Here is a 19,253-nt window from a genome sequence, read left to right on the forward strand (position 1 = left end):
TAGGGGGTCAGTGCTCAGTGCACCTCATGTGGTGCACTGTAGGCAGGCCTATTACATAAGGTTCTTTGCGGCATCCCTGGCCCCTAGCTGCAACCCCTCGCATTCCTTTTACTGTACCTCCGTTCATGTTCTCACTCATGCCTCTGATTTTCCACCCTCCGAACAATTGTCTCGTAGGGAAACTGCTTTGAAGTTTTCCTCCTGTTTCACCTTTCAAACTTTTACTGTCAATTTCCCTTTCAGTGCTGAATGACCTCATAGGTCTAAACACTTGGCCTTTGACCTAAATCCTATATGGTATTCTGTTCTGTATAGGTTATAAAGCCCGTGTGTCACAGTAGGTCCCTGTCTGAAAAACCCTGCCTGTAGACGTACCCTTGACAAATATGCCCTATGACGTGTCTTTCATAATGTAAAGGTTTATGTTATACATATGGTTGTGTATATTGATTTGTAGGTTATGTAAATACCCATAATTTCTAAGTTGAAATATGCCCATACAAATATAAGTGAGGGAGGCAGAAGTACATTATATATTTCTTGTAGGTCTCGTAACTTTTTTTGCCCCCTTTTCGTGAAGTGATGTTTGGTAGTCTAACAGCCGGGGGGGAAGAGGTGTTTCTTAATTGCAAAGAGATATTTCATCATCATTGTTCCTTGATTGCACAAGTTTAGATAATAAGGCAAAACTACTTCCACCAAAGTAGTTTAGGATAGGTTAGGTTACGATGCGTACTTGTTGAAATATGCGGTAAAATTTCAGACCACTACCATGGCTTGATTCCTGTCAGTCATCAACCAAGATTTTTACTTCCGTTTGTTTATTTTTTTATCTATGTGTTTGTTTATGATATTTACTGTGCTTTGTTTATGCATTTTATATTCATTCTAGAGGGATTGCTACTCAACTTGGTGCCCATTTTGCTTGCAAACATGTAGTTATTGAACTAGAGGTAGGTGGTAATAGTCTGCAGTTTTATCAAATATATGCCTTTGATCTGCTTTTAATCAGGCTGGGACCCATTGAATTAATGTGTGTTATTCTTTTGCACTTGGGATGTAAGGTATGGCTTATGCCCATCAGTTCCCCGTGTCTAGCGTATTAATAATGATTTAAATGTATATGACTGAATACAGTACTCTCTTAGGCTTGGATAATAGATCTGTTGTAAATGTATTTGGTAATGAATGAGTTGTCATCCTTTGCCATCATGAACCATTTTTACATTTTTTTTCATTCATGGGTTAGATGTTAACAGTTTTTACTGCTCTGTTTTATCTTCTGCATTTCCTTCCTCAGTTCTTTTCTGATCAAGGTCTTTACATTATTTCTGCCCATTTCCCCAGGCCTTAACAGTACATTATTTCTGCCCATTTCCAAAGGCCTTATTAGGTCTCCATCTTTCTACTTCTGTAGCTATATACTACATGTCTAATTTTATATGTCAAAATGGTCTTTGTCTTGAGTGACGTTTGACGGAACTAATAGGAGTAGGCTACTATTGGTGCCCTTGTTGTGTGTCATATCCCTTGTATTTGGTCATTCCACATTTTTTTTGGCTTGGCTTCCCTTCGTTTAATGTACACTCAAGGACATTTATTTTTGTTTATTTGCATATTTAATTACCCTGTTTGTTATTGATTATATACAGTATATATAGATTTTAGGGATTAATACAGATATATTTGTTACTAGCCATGTTGTTATAGTTATTGTGTTTAGTTTTAGTTTTTTCTTAATGCCTCCTAATTTATGAATATGAACCTTTTATTCTGTGGAAACTTACTTTGCAACTTCACAGCTTATTTATATATATAATATATATATTATATATATATATATATATACACACACACACACACACACACATACACAGTAGAACCCTGGTCCTTGACCGTACTAGAACTCGACATAATCGGATTTCGACATGAAATGTTGAGTAAATTTTGCGTTGGAGCTCGAACAACAAACCGGAATCCGACTCGATGAATCATATGATGTTTGTAGAAAAAAAAAGTTTCGGGCGGCTGCTGCTAGTTGGTGTTGTTGGTGGCGTTCTTCCCATGCGGATTTAAAAGCATTTAAAGCCCACACAAGACTCTTTGTTGGATGAGTCGGTAGAGCTGCGGACTGTCACTCGATGGGCCGGAGTTCAATTCCCCGGCCGGCTAATGAAGAGTTAGAGGAATTTATTTCTGGTGATAGAAATTCATTTCTCGCTATAATGTGGTTCGGATTCCACAATAAGCTGTAGGTCCCGTTGCTAAGTAATCAATTGGTCCTTAGTCACGTAAAATAAGTCTAATCCTTCAGGCCAGCCCTAGGAGAGCTGTTAATCAGCTCAGTGGTCTGGTAAAACTAAGGTATACTTAACTTAAAGCCCACACATGCTGCTGCTGCTGCTGTTTGGAGAAGTACACCATGTACAGGTATATATATCATTTTTTGTTTGGCTTTCTGCACTGAATTTTCATCCAATCATGGGTCCCAATATGTTAGGGAATCATAATATTTACTGAAATTTTGTTTTACAGTAATTTTGTACACTATTCCGGTAGACTCTGTATGAAATTTACCATAAATACTGAATGTTTATGTAATTAGTACCGCGATACACTACCAGGGTGGTGCTGTGGTTTGTTTACATCTGCCACAAGCTGCCGAGTTCCGACGTAATTTAGGAAATTTTTCTTACTTTTATGATAACAGACATACAGTAATTCGGCTTATAAATACTGTATTATTAATTTAATGTGATAATCGGGCTTGTTTTTCAATGTTAACATTATTAACAACAGTTTTCGTGTGTACCCGTTACAGTACATTCTGGTAGTGCCTATAGGCTACCTAGCCTAGCCTATGGCACACAGTCTATCATCGGTAATACGGCCTCATTGGTCGTAGGCCAATTTTTTTTATACAGTATGCATTTAAAAATGTAAAAAGTGCTTCTGGTACGGTAAGTTATTCAACTCTGAATTTATTTAATTGTAGTTTGTGTAAAAAGGTAAGGTTGGGGTAATGACTGGTGGTCAGGAATTGATCAATCCATTTTCAGTTATTTCTTATGGGAGAAATTAACTCAGAATTTTACTAAATTGAATCTTGACGCTTCTTCTGGAACAATTAGCGTCGAGGACCGGTTTCTACTGTATATATATGTGTGTATATATATATTATTTTTAATTTTTTATTTTTTATTTTATTTTATTTTTTTTTCTTTGTCAGAATTTAAAGGCCAAAATGCTGGGTATTTTTCCTATAATCTAGACTCCAGAAACCATGACAGGTACCCGGTAGTATTCAGAATGATAGTTTAAACAGATGTTATAGGAAATTTTGACTGCTATCTCTCGATGAATCTTGCTATATAGCTTTCACCCAAGCCCTCTCTGCTCCTACCTCTTGTCTTCATCCGTACCACATGCCCATACCATCTCAGTTCTCAGTTCTCATTTCTATTTGCTCCAGCTTCTTAACCTCCTTCCCTCATAATACCCCGTGTTTCTGAACATTACATCATCAGTGGTCTGATTGCATTCTGTTTAGTGTTTTTACTTTATCGCGCTTTTTTTTTAATTTTTGTATCGCGCGCACACTACCCTTGCCAGCTCCCTCCCTAATGACGAAGATGGTGGTGCAGCGACCTATTTTCTAGTGTAGTATGATGTAACCTAGGCCATAATTGACCTGAGCTTGAGAAAGAATCTGTATATTTAGATAAATGAAATACAATACTCAAGAAGAATTTTTATTGGCCTGCATTTTGATAAATTTCCAAAAACTGGATCGAGATTGCACCATGGACCCTGTAGGATGTAATACTGTCAGTGAACCTCACACACTACACTTTAGGCATTACTTGAGGTTCTTTACAGTGCCCTTTGGCCTCTAGCTTTTACCCTTTCAGTCCTTGGTACTGTGCCTCCCTTCGTATTCTGTTTCTTCCATCTTATTTTCCACCCTTTCCAAACAATTGTTTCATTGTGCAACTGCAGGGTTTTCCTCCTGCTTCATCTTAAAACCTATTTACTCTCAATTTTCCTTTTAGCACTGAATGTCCTCATAGGTCCCAGCACTTGGCCTTTGGCATAGGTTTCATATTAATTCCATTTTACAACATGGAGGTGACTTGGTAGCGTGTTATGCCGGGATATATATCTCTCTCTCTCTCTCTCTCTCTCTCTCTCTCTCTCTCTCTCTCTCTCTCTCTCTCTCTCTCTCTCTCTCTCTCTCTCTCTCTCGTTATTTTCATCCATATTAGGCAATATGATTCTCTCTCTCTCTCTCTCTCTCTCTCTCTCTCTCTCTCTCTCTCTCTCTCTCTCTCTCTCTCTCTCTCGTTATTTTCATCCATATTAGGCATATATGATCATGCCTGTAGATGGGAAACAATTCAAAAGGCCAGAGATGAGATTTGGTTGGTAAGATTATTTAGATAACAAGACCGTTACTTGTAGACACTCGTGTCATTCTGGACAAATTGTTTGTTTTCCAGTGAATAGTAAAAATTAAGAGCAGTGTGAAGTTGGAATAGGTAAAAAAGAGACCTGAGAGAACAGTTAACAAGTAATAGGGGGAAAGCATAGCTTTAAAGTTTGACTCGATAGGATATGAAAAGTTACAATTATCAGCTGTTTTGTTAGTGCACTATTTTTGAACTTTAGCTTGTGTAATTATGCATATACCTACACAAGATTGGAATCCACTACAAAATGCTGTCAGTGTTACATCTCGGTTCATGTTTATTCATGTACTGTGGAAAGATTAATGTATAATAATATGCTGTCTTAGATTAGACATGCTGCAGTATGCTTTAATTATGAATAAGCATAATTATAGCTGGATTTATGTATAGTTTTTTATTACTTACAGTATTACCACTTTCTTTTTTTTTTTTTCAGGTTCGAGCAGTTTATGATGAAGCTGTAAGGTTGTGGTGGTGGTGCTGGAGGTTGGTTGTGGAGAAACCATGGGCTTGTGTTTGTGTGGCGCTGGTTGCCAGTGACCAAGGACATGCCGAGTATCCATGAGACAATTGAGTCTGATGAGAGCTTTTCTTCTCTCTCTGACCTAGATCAAGATGACGAAACTGAGAACCATGACCAACAGCCGAGCCTCAGCACTACTACCACTGTTTCCCCAACAGTGAAGAGGTCGAGCAGTCCCCAACACCAAAAGAAGAACAGTGAAAAACGTGTCAAGGGAGCTCCTTGGAGCTCCCCTGTTTCTTCTCATCAGCTCCGTGAGCCTCGGTCTCTGGTTGAATACTCTGACGTCAGTTCAGAAGAATTTTCAGAGCCAGAGGCAGGAGAGATCACAGACAGCCCTGGTCAGAGCCCTGTTATCAGTCCCCAGGTTAATAGGGAACCTCAACAGCGTGCTTTGACCAAGCCAGCAAGGCCAAGTCCAAGGGTGAGTCCAAGTGCTTACACTTCAAACCTGAGCAGGAGCCCCTCGTACGGTTCTCGGACAAGTCCTCTAAGACCTCCTCCAAGGGAACCCTTACATAGTGAAGGAGAAGTTGAGACATCTCCCACAACTTCACTCCACACCCCTCTCACCGGTGCCCGCCCCTTGGTCCCATACCCTGTGGCCATGTCCCCAGATCGTCGTAGCTTAGATGCTCGAAGTGAGTATTATCATAGAGATCCTTACCATCATTCACGTACACCCTCAGAATCTGACCGAGATCATTCTCGTGTCCGTAAAAAGGAACACAAAAAGGAAAAGAAAAGGAAGCATGAAAAGAAACGTAAACGTAATGAGCGATCGCGTAGTCCCATATTACATAAGAAAAAGAAAAAGAAAAACAAGCATAAATCTAGAAGTGGAAGTCCGGAATTTGAAGAAGATGGTGCCATTGTTGATGGCAGTGTAGTTAGTTCTGATGATGAAATTACTGAAACCCTTGTTAAAACTGTTTCCCGTGTCCCTAGTCATGATCCAAGATCTGTTGGTGTACCGTCAAGAGTTAGAAATCGTGGTGAGGAACCAAGTCCTGTTACCTCTAATGAAGAGGAGCCTAATCTTACACCTCCTCAGCCTTTGCCTGAAGCAAATCATGCTCGTGGTGGCGAGTTAAGAAGAACTCCGCCATCTCACACACCTCATACATCACAGCATCGAACTAGAGAACGTACACCACCTCATAGATCACCTCATACACCAAGCCCCCCTCGACATCGTAGTGCCCGTCATACAACTCCACCACCTCCTCAACCTATATTTCCATCTAAGAGCTACGATCGATCTGGTAGGGGCCATCATATAAGTCCTCGCAGACCGGTAACACCACCTCTTCCAGCCCAGAGGCGTGGTAACATGACCCCACCTTCAAGAGGGTCTCCAAGGCGAGGGTCACATCGGGCACACACACCACCTGCGCCTCAGTACAACCGTAAAAGGTCACGTACTCGAAGCCCTGTGGCATACATAGACATCCCAGAAACTCCTCCTCACAGTAGCAGATATTATGCAGCATCCACGTCTAGCAAAGAGGAGAAGAAGAAGAAAAGAAGGGACAAGGATAGGGATTATCATTCGCATGGAAGAAGGAGTAGGACCAGAAGTCAGAGTAGAAGTCGTAGTGTGAGTAGAGGACACTCACCAAGGTATGTGGAATTAAATTTTATACCTTTTGTGTGCATTAACAAATGCTCTTCATAACATCTGATGAAAATTTGCATGAGCACTGGTTTTTAATGTTACTGCTTTAATCTGTTGCATGAATTTAACAGTTTGAGTTTGCGGTGGAACTTATACATCTGAAGTATTACATTGCTCTTTACAGATGAAGTCAGTGCAAACTTTTAATTGAAAGGGATGGGTTTCTTCATTATGGGTGCCATTTTGTCAGGCAGATGGTATTAAGTTTCCAGTGTTTAGGCTATGTTTGTATTAGTCAGGAACTATTTTCTGAATGTTGAAATTGCATGCACCCAATCATCATGAATTAATTAGGGTTCACAAAGTGAAATGGTGAGGTTATTTTTCCGACCTTGAGTTGTTGCCATTTAATAGTAGAAAGAGGCTAATACCTTGAAGAAGTATTTCAGTGTTCAACTGAAGATTGTGATTTTTTTTTTAGCAGTAAAGTTGTTATACAATAAGTTGAAAGAAGAGTTACTGGTAAGAAGGATTTCAGACATAATAATGATATGAAATTTGGTAAAGGTGGGACAATTTCAGACTATCTTCACAATGAACTTTCAAATAGTGGTACTTCTGAGGAGGTATTTTTATTAAAAACTAGTGGCTGGTGCTGGTGTATTAGTGCACACACTTGTTAGATATGTTAAGCCTTGCTATTTGTAAAACTTGCTGAACTGATGATAATACTCAAGGAAGCACTGATATCTGGGATGTTCATGTTTATGAATAAATAAAAGACATAAAACTGTGAATTACAGTACAGTATACTCAGTGACAGTGGAGATTGCTGTTCTTGCTTTTACTGGATATCATTTTGTTGTTGCATTTTATTCATAGAAATAAGAGAGCCTTAGGTTTTTTAATCTTGAGGCAGACTTCCCAAAATACAAATGGTCACAAAAGAGATTAAGCATAAGTGATATGTTCATGAAGTAGTTGGACAAGGAATGTTCTATTTATACTGAACTTTATTTTTTTTATATAGTCTACTTGAAGCAGTAAAACTAAATTAATAGTAATAATTTTGTAAGGTAAACACAGCGCTACCATCATAGTTCTTTAAAGATTTTATTTTATAAAAATTTCCCAGAACTTGTATGATGTGGCATTTTAACTTTCTAGGTCACTGTACAGTAATGAAATTTTGTGAACATGCTTGGATAGGAAGGCAAAAGACAGTATTTTTCCCTGTAAGGGAAAACTGTAATCTGTAGTAATTTATTATTTGTAATTATTGTACTGTGCAGTTAGTTGGCAATACTTAAGCTAGGGTACATTATTATGGTTGCCTGTAGCAGGCTGTATGGAAAACAAATGAACGTGAAATCCAGACACTGTTCACTTCACTTCATAAAGATTACCCTGCTAAATGTTTTCGCTCAAGGTTATTACACTTTCACAATAACATTTTCAGCTCAGATATTTGAAAATCCTTGAATCAGCCTGTTGTCAGGGGGAATTTCTTCATACAGTACATAGATGATTATGTTGTGGTACATGTGAATTTGTTTTCTACCACCTTATCTTTAAAAAAAAAAAAAAAAATAGCTTTTCTGACATTATTTTGCATCTAGTTCACATTCCTGTAACATATTTATAAATAGAATAAAGTGCTCTAAGGCTTTTTTGATTGAGCATAGTTCAAACCTCATTTGCATGCTTTTTTGGTAAGATTTAGCATTAATTTGACATATTTCATATACAGGCAGTTCCTGGTCATTGGTGGCCTCGGTTACTGGCAATCCAGTTTAACGACGATAACTGGATTTCGGCACCAATATGTGCTGACCCCACTTATCAGCGGTGCCGATAACTGGGGACTGCCTTTATAGGGGAAAAACGGGGTCTACATATTCTGCACTAACTAACCTGCCTTTTACTAACATGGTTTTGGGTAGCTTTTAATATGTGCTAGAGTAATAACTGCTACACCAGGTTTGCCTGCCTTATGCAAGCATGCTCTTGACAGCTGTAACATTGTTGCTCATTGGCTTTATAAATTGATCTCCTATTGGTGATTAAGAATTCCTCTTAACAGCCACAAGCTACTTTTATTTTATGTCCTTTATTTTCTGTCCTTTCCCTTTGCATTCTGTGCTTAATTAATATAATATTTTACTGTTGCTGTTTTAGTACCCCATTAAGACCTATATATGTAATTATTAGGAATGAATCTCACGTACTGTTAAAGTTAGCTTATATCTTCAAGCCATGAGGTGCGATCAGCATACAAAATGAAAAAATAATGCTTGGCTAACCCACTAGGACTGTCTGTAATCACCTGTTTCCCACCAGATGGCAGTGGGATGTTTACGTTTCTTCATGCCGTGTCCTTATGCAGACTCTATGAATCGACATTAGTAAAAATGTGTTGATTTTTGGCTGATTTGCTCCTGTATGGTATTGTGCTTGTTTTCCGTTTTTGCATTATGTCATCTACAACAAGCAGAGATGAAAGCATTAGACTGTATTGGAAAGAGTTTGTGGAAACCAAGTATTTCAGTTGTGCATGGCCACATAGCCTATATGTTAGCCTAGCTGTTGAGACATGAGTGTGGTTTTCTTGAAGTGCAGACAATAAGGAGTGATCTGATGAGGGGATGAAATATTGTGAAGTATCGGAAGATGCTGGAGGCCGATAGATTATGTAGACAATTTGTTAGAGCACACCATAAGCCTACTCAGTCTTTTCCTTTTGTCTTCCGGTATTGCTTGTCCACCTCCTCATGGCCTACCTGTTAGCTTAGGTTAATTCCTCTCGCACTCCTTCTGCTCTGCTTTCTTTTGCTTCGTATGTGGTTCAGGAGAAAAGTAGTAGGTAATTGAGAAATGTTCTTTCATTATAGTTAGAAATTTGACCATATCTATTTGGGCAAAGACACACACACACACACACACACACGCGGTCATCAGTTTTTTTCGGTTTCCCCTGCTAGGACCCTTGGTGTCTGTTTGTAGCCCAGCCTCTGGACTGCCCTGGGTCAGTTGGTCTTCTCCGTGGACAGGGAACCATGACTTGTCTCAGGACCAAGGTCTGTACCCTTTGCCACCTCTCTCAGCCGTCTCTCCTGTTCGGGATAAGCACGTTCTCCTCTCCCCGGACTTTGATTCCAGGTTTGGTGGAGCCTGAGGGGCTTAGGGAGTTATGGCCCTCACTAGGCCTCACTGGGGAGCCTTCTGTGGTGGGTTTGATCTCTCACTTGAGGGCTTCTAATGCCCCTCCAGTGACTGCTGCTTCCATGTCTGTTAATACGGTGGTGGTCGCTACGTTCATGCATTCTGTCATGTCCCCTTCAGTGCTTCCTCCGACATCCTCCCCTGGGGAGATGTCATCCTCCATGCCTTGTTCTAGAAGACTTGCCACGGCCGCAAGAAGAGGTTAAAGAAAAGGAGTTGTCATGTGTCTTTATCTTCATTGTGTCACCATGTCACTGGCTCCGGTCCTGAGAAGTCATCTTCCCAGGCGGTAAAGAACCTTTTGCCGCTGTACAGGGTTCCACGGACCCCCAAGAATTAGAAGTAACTGTTGCATGGGGCTCCAAGGACCCCCATGTGACTGGCACCGAGCCTGGGGAGTCACTTCCCCGTGCTGGTAAGGTTCTTCTACCGCTGCATGGGGTTCTACAGACCCCTGTGACACCGATTAGGGTTTCCGGTCTACGGAGCCTGGCTTGGCCTAAAGAGAGAACGTGAGCGCTGAGCGTGCAGGTGCTGCCACACCCCCTGCATGTTCATGCGGGGAACAGTACCGGGGTCTCGGAAAGGTGATGCCAGCCCACTGGTCCGCTCACCTGGGAAAGCAAAGAGGAGGTTCCCCCCAATCTTCTTTGCCTGTAGAGGCCCCAGTCTCCAAGGAGGCTGCAGCACATCTTCGTGACAGCCCCCATGTTTGCCTTCCCAGCCCATCCTGTCTACGAAAGCTTATGCTCCAGGTACAGTCCTTGGGCTGGACCAGTTGTATGCTCAAGTGGCGGAGAGGTTGCCAGGTGGTTCTGACAAGTGTCTCTCCCCTTGTGAGACAGTAGCCTGGAAGGGCTCGAGGGTCCTTTTCTCCAGGACGTGGACACCCCCAAGTTACAGAAAGACATACATGAGATAGTTTGTCTGATTTGTCAGTACAGCGATCTAGAGGAAGAGACCTTGGCTACTCCCATGGATCATCGTTAGCCCTCGAAGCCTTTTGGGAACACAGAAGGAACCCAAAGCTTCAGTGGGCCTGCCTTGATCTAATCTTCCTGAAGGGGTTTCGAACCAAGTCGGTTTACTTGTGACTGGGCAGGAGAATTCGCTTCACCCCAGGCTGCTCGTGCAAGAAGCTTCCTCCTTAAACCAATTTGTTTGCCAGACTCAGTTCAAGATGGAAACAGCGTGCTCAGTGCTCGCAGCCATCAGGGAGTCCAACTTCATGTTTTCGGTAGATCTGAAGGATGCTAATTTTCAAATACCAATCCATCAATCCTCCCGCAAGTACCTCTGCTTTATCCTTGGGGAGACAGTGTACCAGTTCAGGGCACTCTGTTTCGGGCTCTCAACTGCTCCCCAGGTGTTCACACGAGTGTTCACCCTTGTTTTGACTTGGGCCCATTCACACAGGATACATCTTCTGAGGTATCTCGACAATTGGCTGGTTCTGGTGAGCTCCCATTCGCAGTTGCTCAAGGACAGAGATCAACCTCTCAAATTTTTTCGCAACGTGGGGTTAGTGATAAATTTTGAGACGTCCGTACTCATACCCAAGCAGAGGATAAAGTATCTGGGCATGCTGATAGATACGGCAGCAATGAGAGAATACCTCTCAGACTTGCATATCAGCAAATTCAGAGAGGCAGCGCAGTTGTTCCTGTCTTAACAGGAGTAACCAGTTCGGTAGTGGCAAGTCATTCTCGGTCACCTGTCGTCCTTGGAGGATCTGAGCCCTCATGAGCAGCTTCATCTTCATTCCCTTCGATGGAGAACGAAGGGTTCTAGTCTCTGGCAAGTGACTCCCTGTTCCTTCCTATTCCTCTCTGAGGAAGTGAGACAGGACTTAGCCTGGTGGCTAGACAACAGGAACCTTGTATTTCAATAGGAGTGTTTCTACACACTCCCCCTCCCGAGGTGCTTCTGTTCACGGATACATCGACAGAGGGATGGGGCGCACAACTGGAAGAGTTGCTGGTTTCAGGTGTGTGGAACCAGAATTACAGACACCTCGACAACAATATCCTGGAACTCTGTTCTGCATCATGCTGGTTGGAATATCACTCACGATTTAAAGTTTGAAGAGGTTTTCTATCTTTTGTGCTGGAAATTTTAACCCTCCTATCATGGTTTACTTTGAAATTTAGACAGTCCTCCAGATTTTCACATAACCTCAGTTTGAGCCTTTTGATAAGGTATCACTTCAAAAGTTTGAAGACACCTTTCTTTTAGGTTTTGCTGCTGCAAAGTGTGTTAGTTTGCTTCAAGCCCTTTCTCGCATGTGGGCTTTGATCTAGTGGCAACCTCTCTCTTTTCTCATTGGTTAGAGAAAAGATATATAAGTGAAAGTCCTTCTCAGATTTGACAGTGTCCAATTTAATTTAACTGCTTTGGTAGGCAATGCTAAAAAGGCTGTCTTATGTCCAGTTAGAACTCTGAAGGGTTTATATTAGAGAGCTTCAAGCCTTCTCTTGTATGTGGGCTTTGTTCTACTGGCAACTTCTCTCTTTTTGACAGTACTTAATTTAACTGCTTTGGTAGGTAAGGAAGAAGTAACTGTCAGCTGTCCATCTAGAACTCTTTCAAGTGTTTACCTGGATAGACATAACCCTTAAAAGTTTACCTGGGTAGACATAACCCTGTAAGAGGAGGAGTTAAGTATTTACTTGTGTTAGGAGACCAGACACTCCTATGTCCAAGAATGCTCGAGATAGTGTACACAATTGATTCCTGAGCTTTTACCATTTTTTTAAATAATCATGGCTTCTGTACCGTAAGCACGTCTTTATTTCCTTTAAAACCTTTCACTAGGGGAGGTTGTCAATCAGCTCGGGGGAGATGTAACTGTTGTTGACTCACATTATTTGCAAAATATTTGAATTTAGCATGAGGTGTAAAGCCCTTAGTCCTATCATTGTGGTGGGGACGCTTTCTCCAGAACCAAATATTGTAGCAACCTTGTTTTCTATCATGTCGTTAGTCGTTAGGAAATCTCACTATTGAATTTAGGGAGGTTGAAGGTACACATTGGTGTATGGGAGAGCACCTTCATATATGTAGGTGGTAGTTATCTTCAGTTTTGAACTGTCCGTTATGGGTTTTCAGCTCAGGCACAGGAGTCTCTAGTACTCTACAAGATAGAGTCCTTTTTTCCCGGTAAGGATCTTCTGACAGGTCTCACTGTGAGGGCCTTACACCCTGTTGTGGTTCCAACATCAGGTGACAGTACTTACCAGTAAGGATCACACAACAGGTAGGAATGATGAGAATTTCGCTTGGCTGAACATTGTTTCTCTGACCACACTAACCCACCATCCTCATTCAATGTGGTGGTCAGCTAACTTTAACAGTAGGTAACATTCGTTCCAAATAATAATTTTCATGATAAAATTATTTGGATAATTCCCAACTGTTAAAGTGGAGACCCACCCAGCGTCCCCACATTTAGTGGTTTGTCATGAAGAATTCTGACAAGAAAGTAAACATTCCAGCACCACCTGGTGGGAAACAGGTGATTACAGAGACAGTCGGAGCGGGTTTACCAAGCGTTATTTATTTTATTGTATGCAGATCGCACCCGAAGATATAAGCTAACTTTGACAGTAGGTAAGTATCCAAATAATTGATTTTATCATGATAATTATCATAATTCTTTTGACATATATTGCTGTGTATTTATATAAAGAATTGCATTTATCAGATTGCTGGCCTTGTATGTTTTTTATTTTGGTATTCTCTTCCTTCTGCCCTCACAGATGTATATTCTATTCTGTGGAAGCTCAATTGTAATTTTACTATCCCTTAAGGGTTGCTTGATATGAATACTGTATTAGCAACTTTTGATTTATTTCTAATAAGTATAGTCAAGTTGTGGGACAAGGAATGGCTGTGCAGTTTTATACTAGAGTATTAGAAAGGTTGCCAAAAATAAACTGAATAAGCCTAAGGTGGAAAGTCTACCCAAGTAAGTTCACTTATGAAAAAAAGAAACTTACTGGCACAGTTAGTGCCACCCCCCCTCCAAAAAAAAAAGTGGGTCTCAGAAGTAAAGTGAATACTTTTAAGATTTGTTAATCAGGGGTGCTTGAAAAAAAAAAAGGGTAGATCTTGAGGAATCAGGATTGGTAGTGACAGTTGAGTATTTAAGGGTTATATATACTGTATAAAGGTTTGAAGAATGGTAGGGCACCTGCAGTTATGGGAATACAATTGTGATGTTGCTGCATTGTGGTGATACATGTGATTGATTGGCTGACCAAGTTGTGTAAGGTATGTGAAGATGAGGGAAAGTCTAGAAGAATGAGAGGAACAGTTGTTCAGTGAATAGTGTGGATAGTAAACAGGTGATTTAATTGTAAGAATTAAATGATACGTTATCTAAACCTAGCGAGGTGCATGGTTCTGTTGAGACAGAGTAATAACACAGGTAGCTGGATTGATGAGAAACAGCAGTGAAGGTTTAGGGTAGGAGTCATTCTTTTTTATGTGTTTCCTTATTTGGGTCATTTTTTTTTGCTAATTAACAGATGTGCTTCCTTATTTGAAGTTCAGTTGTAAAATGGAGTACTAGAACCAGCGATGATCTTGATTTTGATTATTTTAAAATACTGAAAATTTATTCTGCAGGCGAAGACGTTCTAGAAGTGGGAGTCGAAGTCCTAATCGGAGAAGAAGTGATAGAGGGCATAAAAGATCTCCAGGTCATTCCCGTCGCTCTCAACGTGCTGCCTCTCCACCTCGAGCAGCCGTTGACCGTTTAGCTCATGAAAATAAAATGAGTTCCACTAGTTTGTTTGCAGAACTTGTAAAAAGTAGAAAGAACAGAGAGCGTATGAAAGCTCATTTAATGACTAAAGAGGGTGATAAGCCAGAAAAGGGTAAAGAAAATGGTGAAGTAGTGGCTGGTGGCACCTCTCCTAGTTCTAATGCATGTAGCACTTCAAATCCACCTGCAACTGCTGCTGCGATTCCCAATGGAGCAGCAGCTACAGTAGCAGCAACAAAATGTGAACCAGCTGCTATTCCTGTTGTTCATATTGACCAGGAGGAAACCTCAAATCACTCTTCACATTCTGAGCTTCAGACCACAAGTAATTCACAAACTCCTGATATGGGTAAAATCGACTTTAAAAAAGTTACCATGCCTACTAGTCTCACAAGGTTACCTCTGCCTCCAGGCTTCAATTTAGAGGACATAGATTCGCCAACATCTCCAAGTACTCCACCAGAGGTCAATAAGCCAAGTAGAATCAGTATTACCAAGGACCTGCCAATGCCTCCAGGTAATTTGTTTTATATTTTTTGAAATACAGTAAATACTGTATTCAGTAATTGGTTTGAATAACACTGGTAATTATTGTAATGCTAAATACCACCTTTAATAGTTTTATTGTATCAAGAATTTGCCCGCTACTGAAAAAGTTGAATTAATTGCTTCCAGTTTCCTTAGTAGTAGAGGGTGCTGAAGAGCTTTCACCGGATGATGATGCTATGAGCACTCCACCTTCAGCACGAACAAAGTCATCCAAGACTCCAGCTAGTTTACCAAGACCAAAAATTTTGAATGCAAAGCATGTGGATAGAACATCTTTGGAGGACTGGAGCGCACGTTGTGTAGATGTGTTCGATATCATTGCCCAGATTGGTGAGGGAACGTATGGGCAGGTATATAAAGCAAGAGCAAAAGATAAAAATAGTAAGTACAAAGTTGAATTTCCTTTTAGGTCATAGGTTGTAAAACAGCAGAGTGTTTCTGATACAATAACATACCATAATATTTTACATTGTGCTTTATGGACTGAAGCTTTATGAAAAAATACAGTATTATTCAATGGGGAACATTCTCTACAGGGGCTTGTGCCTTGAGTACACATCATATGGTTCTCTGCAGGCATTACAGAAGAGTTTAACTCCATAACCACGTCCTTTCTTCAGTCTTGCAGTTCAGCACCTCTCAACTGTTATATCCTTGTGTTACTGTGGGCTTTTCTCCCAGTTCCATATTTAGATCCATTTACTTCACCTACCTTATTTTTTGGATCATTTCTGTCTCTGTCCAACGACTCTTAACTTCCTCTTTTCTTTGTCTATCTTTGTAAAGTGCATCAACAAGACACTAAATCTTAACTGGCTTAGGAAAGTGATTTAGAGGTTACTTGATGTTTGTCCATGAATAATAGTAAGTAAAGCATTCTTTGGTTCTCTTTTTCAGATGTAATCAAGATTTATGTAGATTTGTGTTTGGTTTTATTGGCAAGCATTTGCATGTTGTCAGTTTATATCTATAAACTTTTAACGCAGGTTACTCACAGGTTGTTGGGTTTGTTCTTGTTATTCTCTGCTTGGGAGGAGATCAGGATCGTGTAGAATATCTCCTCCATCATAATACTGTATCTTCATTTATCATTATGGCATCTTGTAAGATAGAGAATCCATGGGTTATCTATTTTACATCTGACTTAGTAGGTGAGTGATATCCCTCAGCCAAGTTTTCCAAAAGTTTGCTTACTCCACATGGTTTCTCAGGCACTCTCAATAAGAGTGATTTATCTGGAGCCAGTAGTAGGCGCACTTCTTATTACTACACCATGTCTGGCTCTTAGACCCAAGGAATGTTTTGTTTTCATAGTTTTTGGAGCTCAGAGAAGTCAGTTGTCACCAAGAATTGCCTAAATTAGGAATTGGCCAATTATAAGTGCTGTATATAGTGAGTTTTGTTTGGAGTGTAATTTTTGTAATACTGTGTACAAAATTTTTGTTGTTACAAACCAGCTACAGTAGTTGTAATGCATAGCATCCTCCTCCCAGCCCCTTTTTTCATGCAATAACACATCCACACAAGAATTGATTATGTGGCTGTTGATCCACCAGTCAGCTGGAGGGCTACCTGTCTGTTACCAATACTTTTGATTTGGTGTGTTAGTTGAAATTTTGGACAATGAATGTTGGCATTCTAAGTGGTGAATTGTAATGAAAAAAATTCATATTCATCCTTATCAGTGTAAAACTTATAAGTTAATGTTTTAATGTTTTTAAAAAAGTTTAAAAAGTTCATTTTGATTTATGTGTGTGTGTAGCCAGGACTTTTGCCACTTGTAGAATGAAGTACGGTGATTGAGAAGTCAGTGTTTCGAAAGCTTTTAGTATTTTCAGTGGAATTTATAATAACCTTGTAACAATTTAGTATGTATAAATACGCAGTTTTACCTGTGCTGTTTAGCACGTAAATATACGGAGAGCTGAGCTCTCCTTTCGAGGACAGTCCACTTAAACATGGATTATCTAGGCCTCAGGCAATCCTTTGGATCATACCCAGACGATAACAATGCTTTTTGTTCCCCTTTCACCCTAATTTTCTTCCTTTTCCTCATTTAATGTATCATTTAGTTTATAAAAATTCATAAAGTAGAAGAGTAAATAAACTGAAGATTAAACATAACTATAATAATAAATGCTGTTATCGGCAGTTGTCAATCACAGCATTTTATTTTTCTGTGTATGCATAGAAAAGGGAAGCTTTATAATGATTAAAATGTTATAAGAAAAAGAAAGTAATTAGAAATAAATAAACTTAATCCACACTTGATTGGTCAGAATATGAGCAGTTGCCATGTTGCATACTTTTTGCTGACAATCTGGGTACAGGCAGTCCCCGTTTATTGGCGGGGTTCTGTTCCCGACAGCGTGACGATAACCAAAAATCGGCAATAGTAACACTGATCCCTGATTATCGGCGCCGATAACCGGGAATCGGTGTCGAAAATCCGGTTAGCGGCGTTGCTAGACAAGTGCTGTAGAACCGGATCACCGATAACCAGGGGCTGCCTGTACTCAAATATTTGCTAGGCAAGCTCTTAGCTCACTGCTGGGGCTGCCAAAGTTGTTGACAATAGGTAACAGGTAAAGGGTTAAAGGCATCGTTTAATTGCTGAAGAGATCGTGAAATTGTGTTGTTCCTTAATATTTCTTAAATACAGATTGTGGATTTCTATATGGTTTGTGTTCACTATTTTGTGGTTCAAGTTTGCTGTGATGTGTTTTAAATGATTGTTACCAATAGTCTTAATTCCGATATTTTTCGAGTTGATGTGGAATGCCAGTTGATTGTTTGAGATGTAGATTAAAATAAATTTTTGCAATGTGAAATTTCCAGATGACGAGATGGTGGCATTGAAAAAAGTGCGTCTAGAGAATGAGAAGGAAGGGTTCCCAATAACTGCAGTTAGAGAAATTAAAATTCTTAAGCAACTGAACCATAAAAATATCGTTAACCTCAAGGAAATTGTGACTGACAAACAGGATGCTGTGGATTTCAGACATGTAGGTATAGAGTAGCATAATTGTTTGTGTATAAATACTACTTGTTTCATACTGCTGTATGTGAGTAGCATATATGAAATACGAGGTAATGTAATTTGTCTTAAATTGTGCACACTTTTTAGGACAAGGGATCGTTTTACTTAGTGTTCGAATATATGGACCATGATCTCATGGGGCTGTTGGAGTCTGGCATGGTGGAGTTCTCAGGGCAGCACAATGCTTCCATTATGAAACAACTCCTTAACGGCCTTAGTTATTGTCATAAGAAGAATTTTCTACACCGTGATATCAAATGCAGCAATATCTTAATGAACAACAAGTAAGTGCATTTACAGATGTCTGAGGAGAAATGCATTTTTTTGGGATTTGTCATATTAAACTCGTGTGATTTTTATATAAATAACTTACCCAGTAATTACTTAGCTAAGAGTTTCTAATCACATGGCAGCTTAAAATTTGAAATTCGCAGAAGCAATTCTTTTGTTTATGTAGGTGACTATCCCTGCCCACTTTCCAGGTAAGAGAGGAACAACTCAGCCAAGAGCTTCAATTTCTTTCTGCCGCCTAAGAACACACACGTTGCTAAGAGCTCAACTTGCTTTTTGTAGTTCTGATTGATATTTTCCTTTGTGGTAAAGTGTTTTGTGTACAGTAGGCTTTGGCTTAGTTAGGTTTTTCATTAAAACCTTTTATTGGACATTTATTGTCTTAGTGAGACTTACTGACTTTGACCTTTTTGCTGGTTACTGACTGATGTCTGACACCAGCACTTCTAGTGTTCAGTATTGCAGCAAAGGCTGCAATACTCGATTGACGAAAGCATGCTGTGATTCTCACATCCTTTGCATTACTTGTAGAAGACAAGTATATTCTGTTGACCTGACCTGTGAAAAAAGTGTTAGTGAAGTGACAGTGGAGGAGGTGGCTGCCTGTCCCACTGACTCTCATATGCAAAGGTCACTGTCATAAACCTGGGAGGAGGTATACTGGAAGCCCAAAGGGAGGTCGGTGGGGTCTGCCTAGGGATAGTCTCCCCATCAGTGGTACCTGTTGCGTCCCAGGTTGCGATGAAAGACAGCCATTGGAAAGGCGTCTCGGA

At 40.2% G+C, this 19,253-nt stretch overlaps 1 protein-coding gene across 4 annotated transcripts in view; it reads left to right on the forward strand.

Annotated features, from left to right (window-relative positions):
- The window catches only part of LOC136829489 (cyclin-dependent kinase 12-like), a 37,583-nt gene that overhangs the window by 1,163 nt on the left and 17,167 nt on the right, over positions 1-19,253 (forward strand). For 2 of the 4 annotated variants that reach the window (XM_067088233.1, XM_067088234.1), the window contains exons 2-6: positions 4,906-6,615; positions 14,462-15,117; positions 15,276-15,530; positions 17,988-18,154; positions 18,277-18,473. In XM_067088233.1, the coding sequence (XP_066944334.1) occupies positions 5,018-6,615; positions 14,462-15,117; positions 15,276-15,530; positions 17,988-18,154; positions 18,277-18,473 (2,873 nt within the window). In that variant the 5' untranslated portion in view covers positions 4,906-5,017. The remainder of the gene's footprint in view (positions 1-4,905; positions 6,616-14,461; positions 15,118-15,275; positions 15,531-17,987; positions 18,155-18,276; positions 18,474-19,253) is intronic. The other 2 variants (XM_067088235.1, XM_067088236.1) reach the window with 2 other exon arrangements.

Source organism: Macrobrachium rosenbergii, chromosome 44 (assembly GCF_040412425.1).
Source record: "Macrobrachium rosenbergii isolate ZJJX-2024 chromosome 44, ASM4041242v1, whole genome shotgun sequence".
NCBI classification, from domain to species: domain Eukaryota; kingdom Metazoa; phylum Arthropoda; class Malacostraca; order Decapoda; family Palaemonidae; genus Macrobrachium; species Macrobrachium rosenbergii.